General features: G+C 46.4%; 1 protein-coding gene across 1 annotated transcript in view; it reads left to right on the plus strand.

Annotated features, from left to right (window-relative positions):
• Nucleotides 1-16,114, plus strand: part of RYR3 (ryanodine receptor 3) — a 499,145-nt gene that overhangs the window by 307,925 nt on the left and 175,106 nt on the right. Inside the window, exons 28-32 of the mRNA XM_031453356.2 lie at nucleotides 7,122-7,330; nucleotides 8,913-9,088; nucleotides 9,970-10,006; nucleotides 11,636-11,799; nucleotides 14,557-14,722. Coding sequence (XP_031309216.1) covers nucleotides 7,122-7,330; nucleotides 8,913-9,088; nucleotides 9,970-10,006; nucleotides 11,636-11,799; nucleotides 14,557-14,722 — 752 coding nt within the window. The remainder of the gene's footprint in view (nucleotides 1-7,121; nucleotides 7,331-8,912; nucleotides 9,089-9,969; nucleotides 10,007-11,635; nucleotides 11,800-14,556; nucleotides 14,723-16,114) is intronic.

Consider the following 16,114-nt stretch of genomic DNA (forward strand, 5'->3'; position numbering starts at 1 on the left):
ATTTAAGTACTGGCAATTGGTCTGTTCAAATTTTTTATTTCTTCCTGGTTCAGTTTTGGGAAATTGTACCTTTCTAAGAACGTGTCCATTTCTTCTAGGTTGTCCATTTTTATTCGTGTATGGTTGCTTGTAGGAGTCTCTTATGGTCCTTCATATTTCTGTGGTGTTAGTGGTAACTTCTCCTTTTTCTTTCTGATTTTATTGTTTTGAGCCCTCTCCCTTTTTTTCTTCAAGAGTCCAGCTAAACATTTATCAATTTTGTTTATTGTTTCAAAGAACCAGCTTTTAGTTTCATTGATCTTTTCTATTTTTTTTTAATCTCTATTTGATTTATTTCTGCTCTGATCTTTGATTTCTTTCCTTCTACTAACTGGGTTTGTTCTTCTTTCTCTAGTTGCTTTAGGTGTAAGGGTAGACTGTTTATTTGAGGTTTTCTGTTTATATCCTGAGGTAAGCTTGTATCGCTATAAACTTCCCTCTTAGAACTGCTTTTGCTGCATCCCATAGGTTTTGGATCATCATGTTTTCATTTTCATTTGTCTCTAGGTATTTTTTTGTTTCCTCCTTAATTTCTTCAGTGATCCATTAGTTGTTTAGTAGCATATTGTTTAGCCTCCACATGCTTGTATTTTTTACAGTTTTTTTCTTGTAGTTGATTTCTAATCTCATAGTATGGTGGTCAGAAAAGATTCTTGATATGATTTCAGTTTTCTTAAATTTACCAAAACTTGCTTTGTGGCCCAGAATGTGATCTATCCTGGAGAATGTTCCATGTGCACTTGAAAAGAATGTGTATTCTGCTGCTTTCAGATGGACTGCTCTGTAAATATCACTGAAGTCCATCTCGTCTAATGTGTCTTTTAAGGCAGCAGAAAGACTGGCTTATGTGCTGGTTCAGAGGCAGAGGGGAGGAAACCATGCAGGTGGACCTGAGGGCAGTACAGAAGAGCCATTTTCTAGCACTGCTCTTTGGAAATAAGTACTTACCAAGTACCCACCACAGGCAGTGCTCTCTCCATGAGGCTAGAGGAAAACAAAGGACTAGTGGATTCAGGCTCACCCCAAGGAAAGTAGCTCCCTGGAGTAGAAAGAGTTCAAAGACCAGCAACCTTGTCATGGCTTTCCTCTGTGTGGACTGGGGGAGGTTACTTATCCATGAGACTTTGGCTCCACATAAGGAGGAAGTAAGAATCTTGTCTTTGTGCAGAGTTCTAAGAACTTTGTAAAGTCCAAAGCCTTGCTACTCAAAGTGTGGTCTGCTTGTTATAAATGCAGAGTCTCACACCCCGCTCCAGTCCTATGGAATTGCAAGCTGCATTCCAACAAGATAGTCCAGTGGTTCACGTGCACTTTAAAGCAGTGATCTAAAGTATACACAAATGTAAGTAGTAGCAGTTTTGAGAAGCTCATTTTCTAGTTGTAAAAATAAGGAAGTGGAAAATACAGAAAGGTAACTGACAGTGCAGAGCAGTAGGTTAGAAATGGCAAATGACCAGAACAGGTTGAAAAATCTCTGAGAATGGGATTGAAATGGAGGCTTAAATAAAGAACATGAGCTTTCTACCTCTAAGGAGAAGGGTGTTTCTCAGCAGACGTAGGTAGAGTAATAGGGTGGAATCAGGAAACTACAGGAAAGAGTGATGATATATTTGGGAAGAGTTGTATATGGAATTTATAGAAGATGAAGCTGGAAAGAGAAAGTGTAGGGTATATCCTTGTATACCAAGACTTGATCTTTTTATTCAAGAAACTTTACTGTCTAATCTGGGCCCAGCACCCTTGGACTTCACTCCCTATGACATAGGGGGCTATGGTAAGTTTCAAGCAGAAGATACTATGAAGAAGAGAGATGTTTTGGGAGAACTCTGCTTTTAGAGATCATCTGTGTCATAATGAAAGAGATACCTCATAGACCTTTTGTGTACAGAAACATGATTTGACCTTCAGAATGACGAAGTCTATTATTAGGAATCTGTTTTATAATAGAATTGTACTGTATTACATTAACACATTGTACTGCAGTATTATAGCATACTTCAATAACACAGAGACAAGATAATTGGGAAGCCCTTTCAGTTCTGTGGTGGCTCAGGAGTCGGGGGAAGGGCAGTTGAAAGGGAGTCAGTGTGCCATTCTTTGATGACAACAGCCCAGAGGCCTGCAGAAACCGTACAGCATCTCTGTTCTCTGCTTAAAGTGGAAAGAGGCATGAGTCTTGCCTTGAGCTGTTAGGAAAAGCATCTGTTGAAAATAAAACATTTTGAGCATTATAGACCCTCATGAAGCAGAATCTCCTACATGTCTGTGTTCTGGTCACCAGCCTTGATTCAGGCCATTTATCCCAGTGGAGTTGTGCTGTACAAAGTTTTTAGCCCTTGAGGGAAAGGGATGAGGGCAGGCAGTGCAGTTTGTGGCTGGTTTTTCCCTCTGGGTTACTGATAAGTTGTCATCTCCATCCTCTTCTGCATCATGGATAATATACTCTTATCAGCCTTATTAGAATTTTCCTAATCATCGTTCCCTCCCTTGTTCCCTAGCCTGGACCATCGCAGCTCTCAGTGTTGTCACTAAAAGGCATCTGGAAGCTCAGAAGCTTCCACCGTGAAACCTTTGCTATTAGTCTTCTCTTTTATTCCATTTGAAGGAAAGGCAGCTAAAATCCTGAACATCCTGCCAAACAGAGCATGATGTCTGGAAGAGGCTTCAGGGCTAGTGTCCTGTGCTGCTCTCTGCCAGGCACTCCCCTGGGGCACATGCCACCCTGCTCCAGCTTCGATGTCTGCAGGGGCAGCCTGAGAGGCTGTCCTGCTGTTGACCTGTCAGTGTTCGACAGACAGCCCAGCTCTGCTGGCGGCTCTTCCATAGGCAGCAGATGAAACTTACTTGCAGGCAGTGTCACTGCCATCTGCACACAAACGCGCTGCTACTGAGGGTCGCCCTGTCATCCTCTCTCTGGATGGGTACTATGCTTCAGAAAGTGGCTGGGGCAGGGAACGTGGCCTCTAGTTTCCTGTGTTTCCTCCAAGGCTTGTGACCATCTCAGTGCTGCCCCTGAACTCCATCTTTATGAGGCTTAGAAAATTCAGATTATTGGGGAAAACATGAGCTGCTGGATTGAGACTCTGAGATGCACCCAGGAATGGTCTGGGCAGCCATCTCACCACTTCCCCGCAAGATCTCAGTTCTTCCTTTGCTGGTGGTGATTTGCTCTCCTGTCTGTATTCAGTTCAAATTGGATGAAAAATAGATCCATGGTTTGGGTTTTCTGTAACTGGTTTCTTTCCAAGCTCCTGAATTATAGAAAGGTGACCTCCTGGCTGTCTCCCTTCCTAATCACAAAACTGTGTGAGGCTTTGTCACATAAGGCTTATCAGAACCCGGGGTCCTCTCTGCAGGACTTCAGTGTGTGTGTTCTTGCCGCTCCTTTCCCTCTCCTTAGGTGCGTGTAGGGAGGGAGTATTGCTTTTACCCTTTGTTTTTCCATCTTCTTCTCTGGTCTCATCTGAAGCTAGGAGTTAATTGAGTCGTGTACTAAGTGCAAATCCTTGTGTGTGAGTCATTGTTCACAGTGATGCTGTGTAGCTTTTCCAGATGGATCTGTCCTTCCAGACCAACTCCAAGGAGCCATGTGGCTGCTTGTGACAGGCAGCCCTTCTCCTCTAAGGGGCCTGGAGTGCTTTGTGGTCCTGGGTCTCCAGCTGCCTGATCTAGAGGCAGAGTGGTCAACTGCCCGACACTTAGGAAAATCATCTGAAAAGGGAAGGAAGAGTTCATCACAAAGCAAGTCATCAGAGATAAGAATTAGAAAGCAGGCCTCTGGGCCTCGGTCCCCTGCCCCCACCTGGCTTGCTCTAGACTGTTCCTCTGGCAGTATTGTCCACCTGCCGGCTCCGCATACTTCCCAGAAGACAGACCTTAAGCAAATTATTCCACTTGCTAGGCCTCAGTTTCCTCGTCTGTAAACTGGGTGTAATAATGAGCTAAATCTATAGAGCACTGAGCCCAGGGCCTGACACCTAGAAAGTACTTGATAAATATTAGCTGGTGTGGTTTATCATCATTGTTCCCCCTTATCTGGCCATCAAGCAGAATGGTAAAGTCACATGAGGTTGTAATGTCGCAAGTAAAAAAGTTCTAGAAGTGGAGAGCTTAGCTGGAGCCTCTCCACCCGGGGAGGGGAACAGATTACAGGTATCCAGTTTTCAAGTATTCTTCCCCAAAAGACAGGGCTGGTGAGTTAAGAGGATTAAGCTTTGTTCCCAGTCTTTTCTGAGTTTTCTCTCTTCTGGCTCAAGCCTTGGGTGTAGCTTCTCCTCTGCTGCTGGACAGAGCTGTCCCCGCTGCTCCAGCTTAGCCCCTGGGAGGTCCCTGACACTCTCTCCCTCCCATTGCTTTGACATCCTCGACTTTAGTTCCTGAGCCTGTTTTCACGCAGGCCCCAACGGCACAGCACTGCACTCTGTAACGAGTGCAGCCCTCGGCCCCAGGACAGAACCACTGTTTAAATCTGGGGCATTCGTCTCCTGTAGCCCTCACTCCCCCCACCCTTGCACACTGACTGGCAGCTGGTCCGTGAGTCAGAGGGTGTGGAATCTTTTCCCATTTTGTCACTTGCCCTTCTCATAACCTTGGTCAAGTCTGTTAGCTCCTCAAGTCTTTAGTTTTATCTTCAGCAAAATCCTGTCCCCTCTGCTGTTGGCTTAGGAGCCATGAGGTTGCCCAAATTCCTTAGGAAAAATTGCTGTGCAAATATGACCTGTTTTCCTTTCTGCATGTATCTTACATTGTCCGGGGTTGGGGGCGGGGATCTGTCATTAGGAAGTCATTCATATGACCTGAATTATTCAAAAGTCCTTGTTGGTTTTGAGTCTGCTGCTCACTTACTTCATCATTCAAGATATTCGAGAAGAAAGAAGAGAGACTTTCTTAAGATGTCCTACCTACTGACATTAGGGCTGGAACGCTTCATAATCGTGGCTCCAAGATCAAACTGCTGTGGTGGTACTTTTCTGGGTTGGATTACCCTCCTCTTCGGAAACCCAAGTTCTGTCTTAGCGCACACCATTCACTTTGCCGCATCCTGTTTGCCTTTCCCATTTCTTTACGCTTCTGGTGATCAGGACAGTTTCTTCTCCTTCCTTCACATCTTCTCATAGCACAGAGCAGAGCCCTCTGTCCCAGTAGGGACCCGAGAAATTCTGCCAACAAGCAATCCTTATTCCACACTGGAGGCAGATTTCCAAAGATTCCTTATTTATAAAAATCTCTGTCCATGAAAGGGGACGGTTTCGCCTGTCACAGCCCGGAGTGCTATGCCAGAAGCCTAGCAGTGCTCAGGATGGTGAACGAATTGGTTCCTGTGTGATGGACCGGTCCACCTACCTGCCTGAGGGGCGAGGCCACCAGTCACGGGCAGCTCTGAGAGGAGGCTCTCTGTACAGACGTCCCCTCCGTCGCTGGGATCTCACTGTAGCCCTCTGCCTTAGAAATGGCATTAGATGGTATCAGATAGTGTCCTAAATGAGTTCATAGTTTCTGGAAGCAGCCAACTCGGCTTGCAAGAGATGTACCTTTCACTTATGTGACTTATTTCTATGGAAACTTTGTGGCTTAGAAAACAGTATATAAATACTCCCTCCAGGAAGAGTACATTTTGGTCTTCGTCTCTATGAGAGACTGACTTACTTTTGAACATACATTCTCCCCAGATTGGCCTTTAAATTTCCCCTTGAATAAACACCAGGAGTGACACCGTTTTCCTTGCGGGGGCTCCGAGTCCTGCTTTAGCCACCAGCCTCCAAGCCCTTCCTCCTTTGCTGGGCACTCCTGACAGCCTCAGCTGCCCTCCAGCTGCCTGCCTTTCACATTTTCCCAAGTCTGGAATAATTAGTGCTTTCCCAGCTTGGCTGATTTGTTGGTCTACAATTATAATTCATAAATAGCTCACAAACAAGAATGCCCGACACTTTGAACTTCCGCTTTGGGTCTGTTCTGCACTGCAAGGTTTTAATACGATGGGGACAGAAGAGAGCTTGGAGGGACGGTAACTGTAGGAGTGGAGAGTTTTCTACAGCTCCTGCCTGCTCAAAAATCTCACCTTCCTGCTGAGGAGAGGATCATAGCACCAGGGTGGGGTTTGTAAACTGTATTTTGTAAATAAGCAGTCATCATGCCAGCATCCGAAACTTCTTACGCTCATGCTCTGAAAATGACAAGAACCATCAGACCTCTCGTTTCACTGGGGAAGATGCTAAGACCCAGAAAAGTTAGGCCATTTACATCAAGTCATTCTTTAGGCTTCTTGTGTTGTTTAGTTTGGGGCAGTATTTAAAATTACCTGGGGCCTAAGAGCTGGAAGCAACCTAAGTGCCTATCAACAGATGAATGGATAAAGACAATGTGGTGTAAATATACAATGGAATATTATTCAGCTATAAAAACGAAATTCTGCCGTTTGCTACACCGTGGATGGACCTAGTAGTGTGCTTAATGAAAGAGTCAGAGGAAGACACACTCTATGTTATTACTTATATGTGGAATCTAAAAAAATAAACGAGTGTATGTGCAAAACAGAAACAGACTCACAGATATAGACAACAAGCTAGTGGTTACCAGCGGGGAGAAGGAAGGGGATGAGACAGGGGTACAAGATTGAGATACGAGCTACTATGTATAAAATAGATAAGCAACAAGGATATATTGTACAGCACAGGGAATTACAGCTGTCAGTGGAGTATGCACTGTAAAAATATTGAATCACTATGTTGTACACCTGGAACTAATATTATAACTCAGCTGTACCTCAATTAAAAAAAAAGTGTATCTCCAGAGATTAAAAAAATAAAATAAAAATTACCCAGGATCTAATATCAATTTTAACTAAGGCACAGATAAAGGGTTTCACTTTTTCTCCTACGGTTTTGCTTTTCCAGCTGATAATTTGTTTACAGTTTGGACTCCACGTGGCCTCCTATTGTGGAGTTTATGTGCCAGGAAGAGAGACAAAGGATGCTGTCCTCTTTCCTCCTGCATCCCAGAGCTGCTAAGGAAGCACAGGGTCCACTTCCTCACAGCTTCCTGGGACGGTCCTGGGCTGACCGGGTTCTCTCCCCACCCTGCAGGCTTTGTGCCCATCTGCTCCCTGGGACTCTCTCAGATCGGGCGCATGAATCTCGGGACAGATGCCAGCACCTTCAAGTTTTATACCATGTGTGGCCTCCAAGAGGGCTTTGAGCCTTTTGCTGTCAACATGAACCGAGACGTGGCCATGTGGTTCAGCAAGCGGCTCCCGACATTTGTCAACGTGCCAAAGGACCATCCACAGATAGAGGTAACGTTCCACGTCGCAGGTGGCCCTGGCAGGACAGGGGAACCAAAGCACTAAGCTCACGCTGATGGTCCTGTGTCCAGGTGGTGCTTATTGAAGTCCACACCCTGGCTACCCGCGGCCGCCTCCTCGCTGGCCCTCAGCGCTGTCATTGCAGGCACCTTAGTTGGGGCAGCTCAGTGGCATTTTACAAGTGATAACCACCTTGCAGATTCCACCTTGCAGGTCAATCCCCAAACCTTTGGGCCACTGTGTTTTCTCCAGACATTCCTAAACGGGTATTGTCAGAGTAACACAGTAACCAGAGGCCTTAAATGTTGCTTTCCTAAAACAGTTCAGCCCCTGCACTCGGGATGACGGGTCCCAGGTGCGACCCTCCCGGGCTCTCGCCTCGTGTCTTTTAGGCCTGTTGAATCGCTGTAGAACCATTTCCAGCTCTTCGAGCGCAGGTGTGGTAGTTGTCTGTGATGCTCCCCACCTTGTGCAGGGAGCAGAGAGGGAGAGCAGTCTGGTTCGGGTTCTGGCTCTACATCTAGTCACCTTTTTTCTCTCATGGCGTAGGGGTGGGATGGGGCTGACGGGAGGTCAGACAGATCAGCTCCAAATCATTGAAGCCTTAGATCAATGGCTCGCTTCCACTAGACTGTAAATCTCCCTCACTCACCTCCCAGTCTGAATTCAACCAGCATCGACTCACTCCTTCCCTTTACCCCACACCCTTAAGTAGTAGAGACTTCAATTTCTCTGGTTCCTACCTGACCTTTACTTTAGATAGCTGGCTCATAAACCTTTTGAAAGTCATGAACCCCTGTGACAAACCAATAGAGTCTAGAGACCCTCCACTTAGGGAAATCTGCAAACTGCACAAAAATACACAAGCACGCTCATGCACCTCAGTGTAGGAACTGTTTTCTGAATTGCAGGGAGACATGCTCAGATCATAACAAAACTATTATTGTGAGTGTTGACTTCCTCTGCTCCCCTTAAATACCCCCCAACATATGCTGCAAAAATCCAGTGTTAATCTTTCCTCTTCTAACCCTGCCCACTGCATTGCTTGTGCCCTGGAGCTGAGAATTTCTCCAGTATTTCCAGGAGCCTCTGTGCTCAGGCTGTGACTGTGGTAGAGGTGGGAAATGCACTGGGAGGAGAGTCAGTGCCAAAGGAAACGCTGATGTCTCTTCTTGCGCTTTGGGCTTCCTGGTACCCTCTCCTGTAAGATATTCTCATGCCCGCTGACAAGGGAAGCCTTTGGAAAGATTTTCTTCTTCAGCCACTTGCCCTCTACCCAAAGGCCAGTCTCAGCGAACACCACGCTGCATCACCCCACTGCCTGGCACCCTTGCCCTTGCAGAAAACCCAGTGGGCATGTTTTAAAATCCCTGGGTTCCCCAGCCAGAGACAGATGTGTTCCTTTTTAAAGGGCAGGGTCCATGTAAGGATGGGTGTAACAGTTTAGTTATCACTCATGACAACTTCTGTAGTGCACAGATAGCCTTGACATAGGTAATGTCCATGAGAGAAGGAGGGACAGGATCAGGATCGGATGCTCAGCTGTGTCAGGTGAGGATCGTGGTGTTTCCAGGTCGTGAGGATCGACGGCACCATGGACAGCCCTCCGTGTCTCAAGGTGACCCACAAGACGTTCGGCACCCAAAACAGCAATGCCACCATGATCTACTGCCGCCTGAGCATGCCCATCGAGTGCCACTCTTCCTTCAGTCACAGCCCCTGTCTGGACAGTGAGGCTTTCCAGAAAAGGTGAGGGCGGGCCTCCAGCTCTCAGAGAGCCTCACTATGTCTGCTGCTGGCTTTCTGTCTGTCTGCTTCTTCCTCTACGTCAGCACCACTAGAGCTTTGTGGGTAGGGGACCCTCTGCTTTCTGCCGGGTAAAGACACGAGGACGTGTGTACACATGAGTACACACCTGTGCACGTGTGTGTGTGCATGCACGATGTATAATTAGGGGACCCATCAGGCTTAACTGGGTCACATCTGGTGGACAAGTTTCTGCTCTTTCTGAGCTCTGTGAGTCCCTAGCCTCCTTGCAACCTATAATTCATGTTTCTGCAGGAAAAAGAATGTAAGTGCACAAGAGCGGGGCATTTGTTGCCTTTCTGTGCAGTTTGAAGCTTCTGTTGGCAAACACTGCCTTCTCTGTGTAACTATGGCCAGTGTCCAACCCAGCAGCTGTTTGACTCATGAGTAATGTGACTTCTTCTTTCTTGATAAAGAATATGTTCCTTACTGTCTTTCTTTCTGTTAATGTCTGTTTTTAATCATTGATGGATGTCTTGCCCGGGTTTCCTGTAGAGCTTTATCATCTACCAAGCTTTAAACAAGCAACCCTGCTTGAGAACAGGATAGTGTATTCAGAGGAATCCCTGGCTACATTATTACAATCTCCCCAACCTCTGCCTTGCTCTAACTTCCATCTGGGCTAAAGGGCAAAAGTTGAAAGTCACAGCCCTGCCTGGCGGTAGCAGGTTACTAATGAACAAGTCCAGTTGGGGTCACTCACGTATAGGAAGTAGTCGGCTTCCTAAACTCGCCTTCATCATTCAGTAGAGATCAGTTACATGTCAGATTGTGGGATTCTCTGTACAGCTGAGGAACTAAAATGTGGATTATCTTCCCCGCAGGAAACAGATGCAAGAAATACTCTCTCACACAACAACAGTAAGTAAATGTGCTCTGTTATGTTTTCATGATTTGATTCTTTGCTGTGCCTGGTAATATGCCCTTTACAGCAAAGATCTGTCGAGATATCCTCTTTAATTGCCAATTACTCTGTCTTTTTATATCCATCTTGATGCTTTCAGAACGCATCTATGGCATTTCTCAAGTGGAGGAAAGAAAGACAGTTATTCAGTGCAAACCCGAGCTCTACCTGGAGCAGCTAATTTGGCAGCATTGTGTACTTGTTGCCTCCTTGCCACCAGGGACCCAGCACTGCCTTTCTGATTGAAATGAACATCAGATGGGGGAGGAAAGGGTTGCTCTTAATTTAATCTTTTTGTTTGCTCTTTTGTGTAAACTTCTATGAATCAACTCTCCCATCTCTCTGAGCAGTGCCAGAATAATGTAGAAAGCAATCAAATGAGAAAAAGGAGCAGGGAGCCCGCCCAGAAGGTGGGGGCTGCTTTTGGTCCTTTCTCTGTAAGCTAAGCAGTAGTTAAAAGCAACACTTCCTAATTTCTTTCTTACTTTCTCTCTTTCATCCTTCTTTAACACCTGACAGAAAAAAACAAAAGACAAAAAACAAACAAACATCCTTTGGGAGAATTGCATGTTACCCCTTCTATAAAGTTATCCTGCAATCCCATGTTCATAGGTTACCTGTCAGGAGTGAGATTCTTGCCAGGGAACATCCCACACTCACTATGTGCAGGGCACGGCACTGGGCACGTTGTATCACCTTGCCTCTTATTTTGCACCACAATCCCAGGAGATGGACAGTACCAGGCACTGGGAGGCACAGAGAGGACAGGTGACTTGTCCAAGGTCACACCTAAGAGCTGCCAGTGCCAGCATTCGAGTACAGCCTTGTCTGGCTGACCCTTTTATCTTCCAAGCAAAAAAATAGGACCGACTAGAAATTATAGGGCTTCATTTAGAATAAATGTGCTCAGTTTCATAAAGGAAATGATGAAGCAGCCATTCACCTCAGTGCTTTAGTTGCGATAATAACACAGCGATACACTTCACAAATTGTTACAGTGCCTGCCAAGAACTCTGGTAGTTTTCAGCCCTGCCTGTCATTCAGCCTGATGACCACACAAAGCACATTTGGCCACAATGTGGGCTTTTTCTTTTGTAGCATCTTTTTTGAGACTTTATTAGAGATAATAATAATAATAATAATAATAATAATAACAACAACAACAACCTTCACTTCCCGGCAGAAGTGGAAAGCGTAGCCTGAGTTTGGTGACCCCCAATTGTTCTCTCTCTGAGGGCAAACAGGTGCCCAGCAGCCCTGGTACCCAGAAGAGCATTAGGGTCCTGTGCTGACCGTTCTGAGTGGCTGCCCCTGATCCCAGCAGCAGCATCTTCTGGGCAGAGGGTGGTAGATGAGACACCTGATTGTTTAGGTGCTGAAGCACACAGAAAAGGGAGAAATAAGGAAGCCAACTTCTCTCGTCAGCCCTTCCCCCGGTCTAGCATTCAGTGCAGGACACCTCCAGAGCAGTGTGTGCTTTTTAAGAAAAGGAGGCCAGGTGAGCTCCTGCACTATTTCCTCCTCTTGAGCCCTCTCCCCCCAGCGGGGGGGGGAGGTCACTCACTCCCGCTGTGGTCTCTCTGCAGCAGTGCTACTATGCAATCCGCATCTTTGCTGGGCAGGACCCTTCCTGCGTCTGGGTCGGATGGGTGACTCCGGACTATCACTTGTATAGTGAGAAGTTCGACCTGAGTAAAAACTGTACCGTGACTGTTACTCTGGGGGATGAAAGAGGCCGAGTCCATGAAAGGTAAGGGGTCTCTCAAGGGGGCAGGGTTGGCCATCAGGTTCCTCACTCCCGTCCCCAGCAGTCTTTTTCCCTTCCCCCTCACACTTCAAACAAGGAAATAGTCCAGCCTCTATTATAATGAGAAAATGGCTTAAAACCCTTAAGTAAATTGGGGGTGGGGGGGAGCGGGCGGAGAGGGTAGATGATGGGAGGAGTGTTACTAACCAAAATAAAGGACAACTTCATCATGTATATAAGACATGACCCAGGGATAGGAGATACAGATGGACAATTGGGAAGTCTGGACTGCCTCTCAGACTCTTCTCTGTGATTTCTGGGCAAGCCCCAATTTCTACAATGTCAGAGCAAGACAGAGAGAAATCCACAGGTGCTTGAGAGAAGTCAATTCCAAAGAAATAAAAAGATGTACCGCATCACACAGCAACTGATCAACCCAGAACTCGTCCTCCCAAGAGTTCGTAATGCTGGAAGTATAAAGAACATAAAAGAGACTTAGAAAATTCATGATAATAATCACTGACTAAAAATTAGGGATCCTAAGGGAAAATATGTTTTAGGCACACCCATACCTTCCCACTGGTCCACGGGTACCACCAGAGAAAGGACCCTTGGCCAGCGATGCCCCAGAGGTGACCCAGCAGACCATGCCTTATTTCCACCTAAGTGAGATTTCATAGAGTCTTTTCCCGTACAGGCTTGTATAGAAATGTAATAAGTTGGTTCTTGTGCTGGCCTTCATCCCTACAAAGTCAGGAATGTTTTGCAATCAGTGCTTATTAGGTGCTCCTGGCTCATCATAGACTAGTGTTCAGAGGTCAGGCACAACTGCTATGTCCCTAAGGACCACTGTGGGCAGGTGGTTAAGAGCACAGACTTTCCTGGGTTTTAAACTGGGTTCCAGTATTTACTAGAGGCGTGACTTTGGAGCAGTCACTTAACCTCCCTCGGTCTAAATTTCCTCAAATGCAAAATGAGAATTAGGATTCCAATCTCACATAGTATTGTGCAGATGAAATGAGATGATACGTAGAAGAATGTGTAGAATGGTACTTCGACCCAAGCACCCAATAAACATGACTGTTACCACCATTCCTGAATGTCCATTATGTTATGAGACCTGGAGTAGATGCTGTAACCAGAAGCAACACCTGGCTTAGTTAGAAAGGAAAGTACATGGCAGCAGCTGACCAACCCAGACTGCTCTTCAGCCAAAAGAACACAAAGGAGACGTTCCCATCCCGGTCGGGTCTGTTGTTCCATTTTGCTGGCTCTGCCATGCCAGACAAGATTATTTGATTTATCTGATCCTTGGTGACCACATTCATCACAGAAATTCACTGACACATTGGCACCTAGAATAAGACCTAGTAGGTGCTCAATAGTTCTTGGTTCTTTGCCTTGTGTGATAAGAAATATAAATACAGGATGAATTTTCAGATGTGTTCAGGCATTACAAATCTGGGCCCTTTAAAATATGACTGAAGTGTGGCATTTCATACGCCCTCAGCTTCAGTTCATTATTAATTGAATTCTGCAGTCATCAATGTACTTGGTGCCCTGACCACTGAAAAGCAGTAATAGGATGGCTGCGGTTTAACCTTACTGGAAACCTAGCAATGGCTCTGACTCTTTGGAAGGAACAATTTGCACTGGCCCTGCTTGAGGGCATCACACTGAGAAACCAGCCCGACTGATGCCTCAGAAGAGGAGGAGGGAGGGGGTAGGAGGTGAAGCAGTACTTCCAAAGGAGATTTGCAGTTGTCTGGAAAAGTGACAGACTTTTCAAACTGGAAAGAACCTGGGAGAGTTCTAGCGAAACTCTTGGCTTTCTAAGGCCAAATCAGATTAACCTTAAGATTAAAGGGCTGCTCTAGCATCAGGTGCAGAGCGGCTCTCTCTTTTTGCCTGAGACAGTTCACCTGATGCTACTTCAACCGATCGGGTCCCTCAGAGGAGCAGCACCAGAACTGGGCTCATGAGGAGACCGACTGGCTGCCTTTTGCCCGCAGCCATCATGAGGGGCTCTGGGAACCCCCGTGCCGCTCCTCCAAAGCCACCAGGGTTTGAAAACTTACCATTAGGAAATCAATCAGGTTTTGTTGCTTTAAAGGCATTTTGCTTATTGTAGTTGGCTTTTAAATCTTAAATGCCTAAGATGGAGTTTCCATTCTGGAGGTCGGTAGGTGGTGAAGAGTGCAAGGGCAGGACCCCAGAGCTGAGAGGGTGGGGTGGTACACATGAGAAGGTGGGAGGACATCAGAGACAAACTGTCTACCTGGCACATCCTCCCGGCCTAGGCCTGCCGTCCTAGGGAATGTGGACCTGAGTTCTCAGCTGTCTCAGAGCCTTTTGCCCTGACACTGGCCTGGGACTCGACACAGATTTTGGTTCCTCCTCTTAGGCCAGATCCCTCTGTAGCCCAGCTGTGGCGGTCATCCTCTCTGTGCCTTTATTTCCCACCTCTACGGTGGGAATACTACCTCACCATTATCTGCTTCAGAAAGGCAAATTGATAGCGAGGCGGGAAACAAGTCACCTGACACTGCTTTTTGAAGCAGATCGACCGCCACGTTCCTACACAGAGTATTTCATGCCCAAGGGAACTGGGTTGAAGCTGAATGATTTTATTTTAGGAAAAGAATTCCTGGGGGCTGATTGGAAAGCTTCCTTTGAAGCTCTGGGGGCCTTTCGTTCCTGAGTCTCGAGTGCGAACTGCTGCTGTCTGGTTCTGAGCCCTTCCCTCCCTCTGGCTTGCAGTGTGAAGCGCAGCAACTGCTACATGGTCTGGGGTGGGGACGTTGTGGCCACATCCCAAAGGGCGAGTCGCAGCAACGTGGACCTGGAGATCGGCTGCCTCGTGGACCTGGCCATGGGCATGTTGTCCTTCTCGGCCAACGGGAGGGAACTCGGCACCTGCTACCAGGTAGGGGGTGGCTTCTGGAGCCAAAGCAGCGGCATTCCCAGCCTGGGTGCTCAGGGCTCTGCTCCTCAGTCTTCTCCATAATTGGCATCCCCACCTCTGTGTGTAGAGTTAATGCACCCATGTGGTCCAGAGCCATCTAGGACTACAAGCAAGAGCAAAGTGACTTCATTTTATTCAGAGGGGGGAAAAAATCTCACTTGAGGAAACTCCTGTGTTCAAAACATACACCTATAAAAACTGATTAACTTGCCAGCTAGTGTGCCCTTTGCAAAGAGGTTATTCTCGTTCAGTACGGATTTTTTACAGGGTCCTTTAAAAATGTATTTACATAAATAATGTATTTCTGTCTTTCATTGACTGTGAACTTCGATAGAACTACTCGGGGAAGCCATCAGTTACACACACATAGGTTTACCTGTCATTAACCACAAGAAGCCTGATCTCCTTTCAGCCGGATTTTCATCTTTGATGGCCAAGTAAGCTTGGAAAGTACTACATACTGTAACCTCCTTTGGAAGGTTTGCAGTGAGCATGAGTACAGGAAACCTTTCAGAAATGCTTCAGAATGAAACCTAGCCAAGCATTTCTCATATTAGTTAACCAAGAAAAGGCTTTTTTTTTTTTAAACTTCAACAACTAGTAGTATTCTATAAGCCTGGAGTTCTACAGGGCATACCATGGAAAAGACTAAGTTAGGGAGTAAATTTCTGTATTAAACCTTCTTGACATAGAGAATGGAGAGCCTCTTATACATGTGGCTAGAATGTTATCTGGGTTTAGAGAATAACATCCTGCGCCTATTGAGAGTAATCAAAGAAATGTTTATTACAGAGAGATCTTAATTTTGAAACAAAAAAAGAATTCTGGGTGGAGAGAGCAGAGTGTGTAGGTGGAAAGAATGGCACAAGAAGTGTAATGGGGCAGGGGTGGTGGGGCATAAGGTGTGTTTGAGGAACGATGCTCAGAATAGAATGGGTGATGGTGCATGGTCACAGATTTAGAAAGGGGGTATTGGTAAGAAACGAGTTGCTCCTGAAGGGCCCTGACCAGGACCGTGGCAGGCTTAGCTGACTACAGCAGATACAGAGCATTCTGCTACGTGGTAAATGGGTGAGGCCCAGAAAAGCCCCTTGGCAGTCATTTGGCCTGTGAATGGAGAGCTGGGGGTATGCAGAGGAGAGAAGGTAGCTGCCCCAAACCTGAAATAGTTGGTGACCGAAAACAGATGGACAGAACCCTTCCTGGGGGCCAAGGACGGCCTGCTGGCATGGAAGCCTTTTCCTGAACTCAAAAATCAACAGGTGAGAGAGATAAATGCAGATAGAAAGGAAAGTTGCTTTTAATCAGAATGCCGGCAGTCTGGGGAGATGGTGGCCTCAGTGTCTCCCAGAG

The sequence above is a fragment of the Camelus dromedarius genome, chromosome 5 (assembly GCF_036321535.1).
Source record: "Camelus dromedarius isolate mCamDro1 chromosome 5, mCamDro1.pat, whole genome shotgun sequence".
Lineage (NCBI taxonomy): Eukaryota > Metazoa > Chordata > Mammalia > Artiodactyla > Camelidae > Camelus > Camelus dromedarius.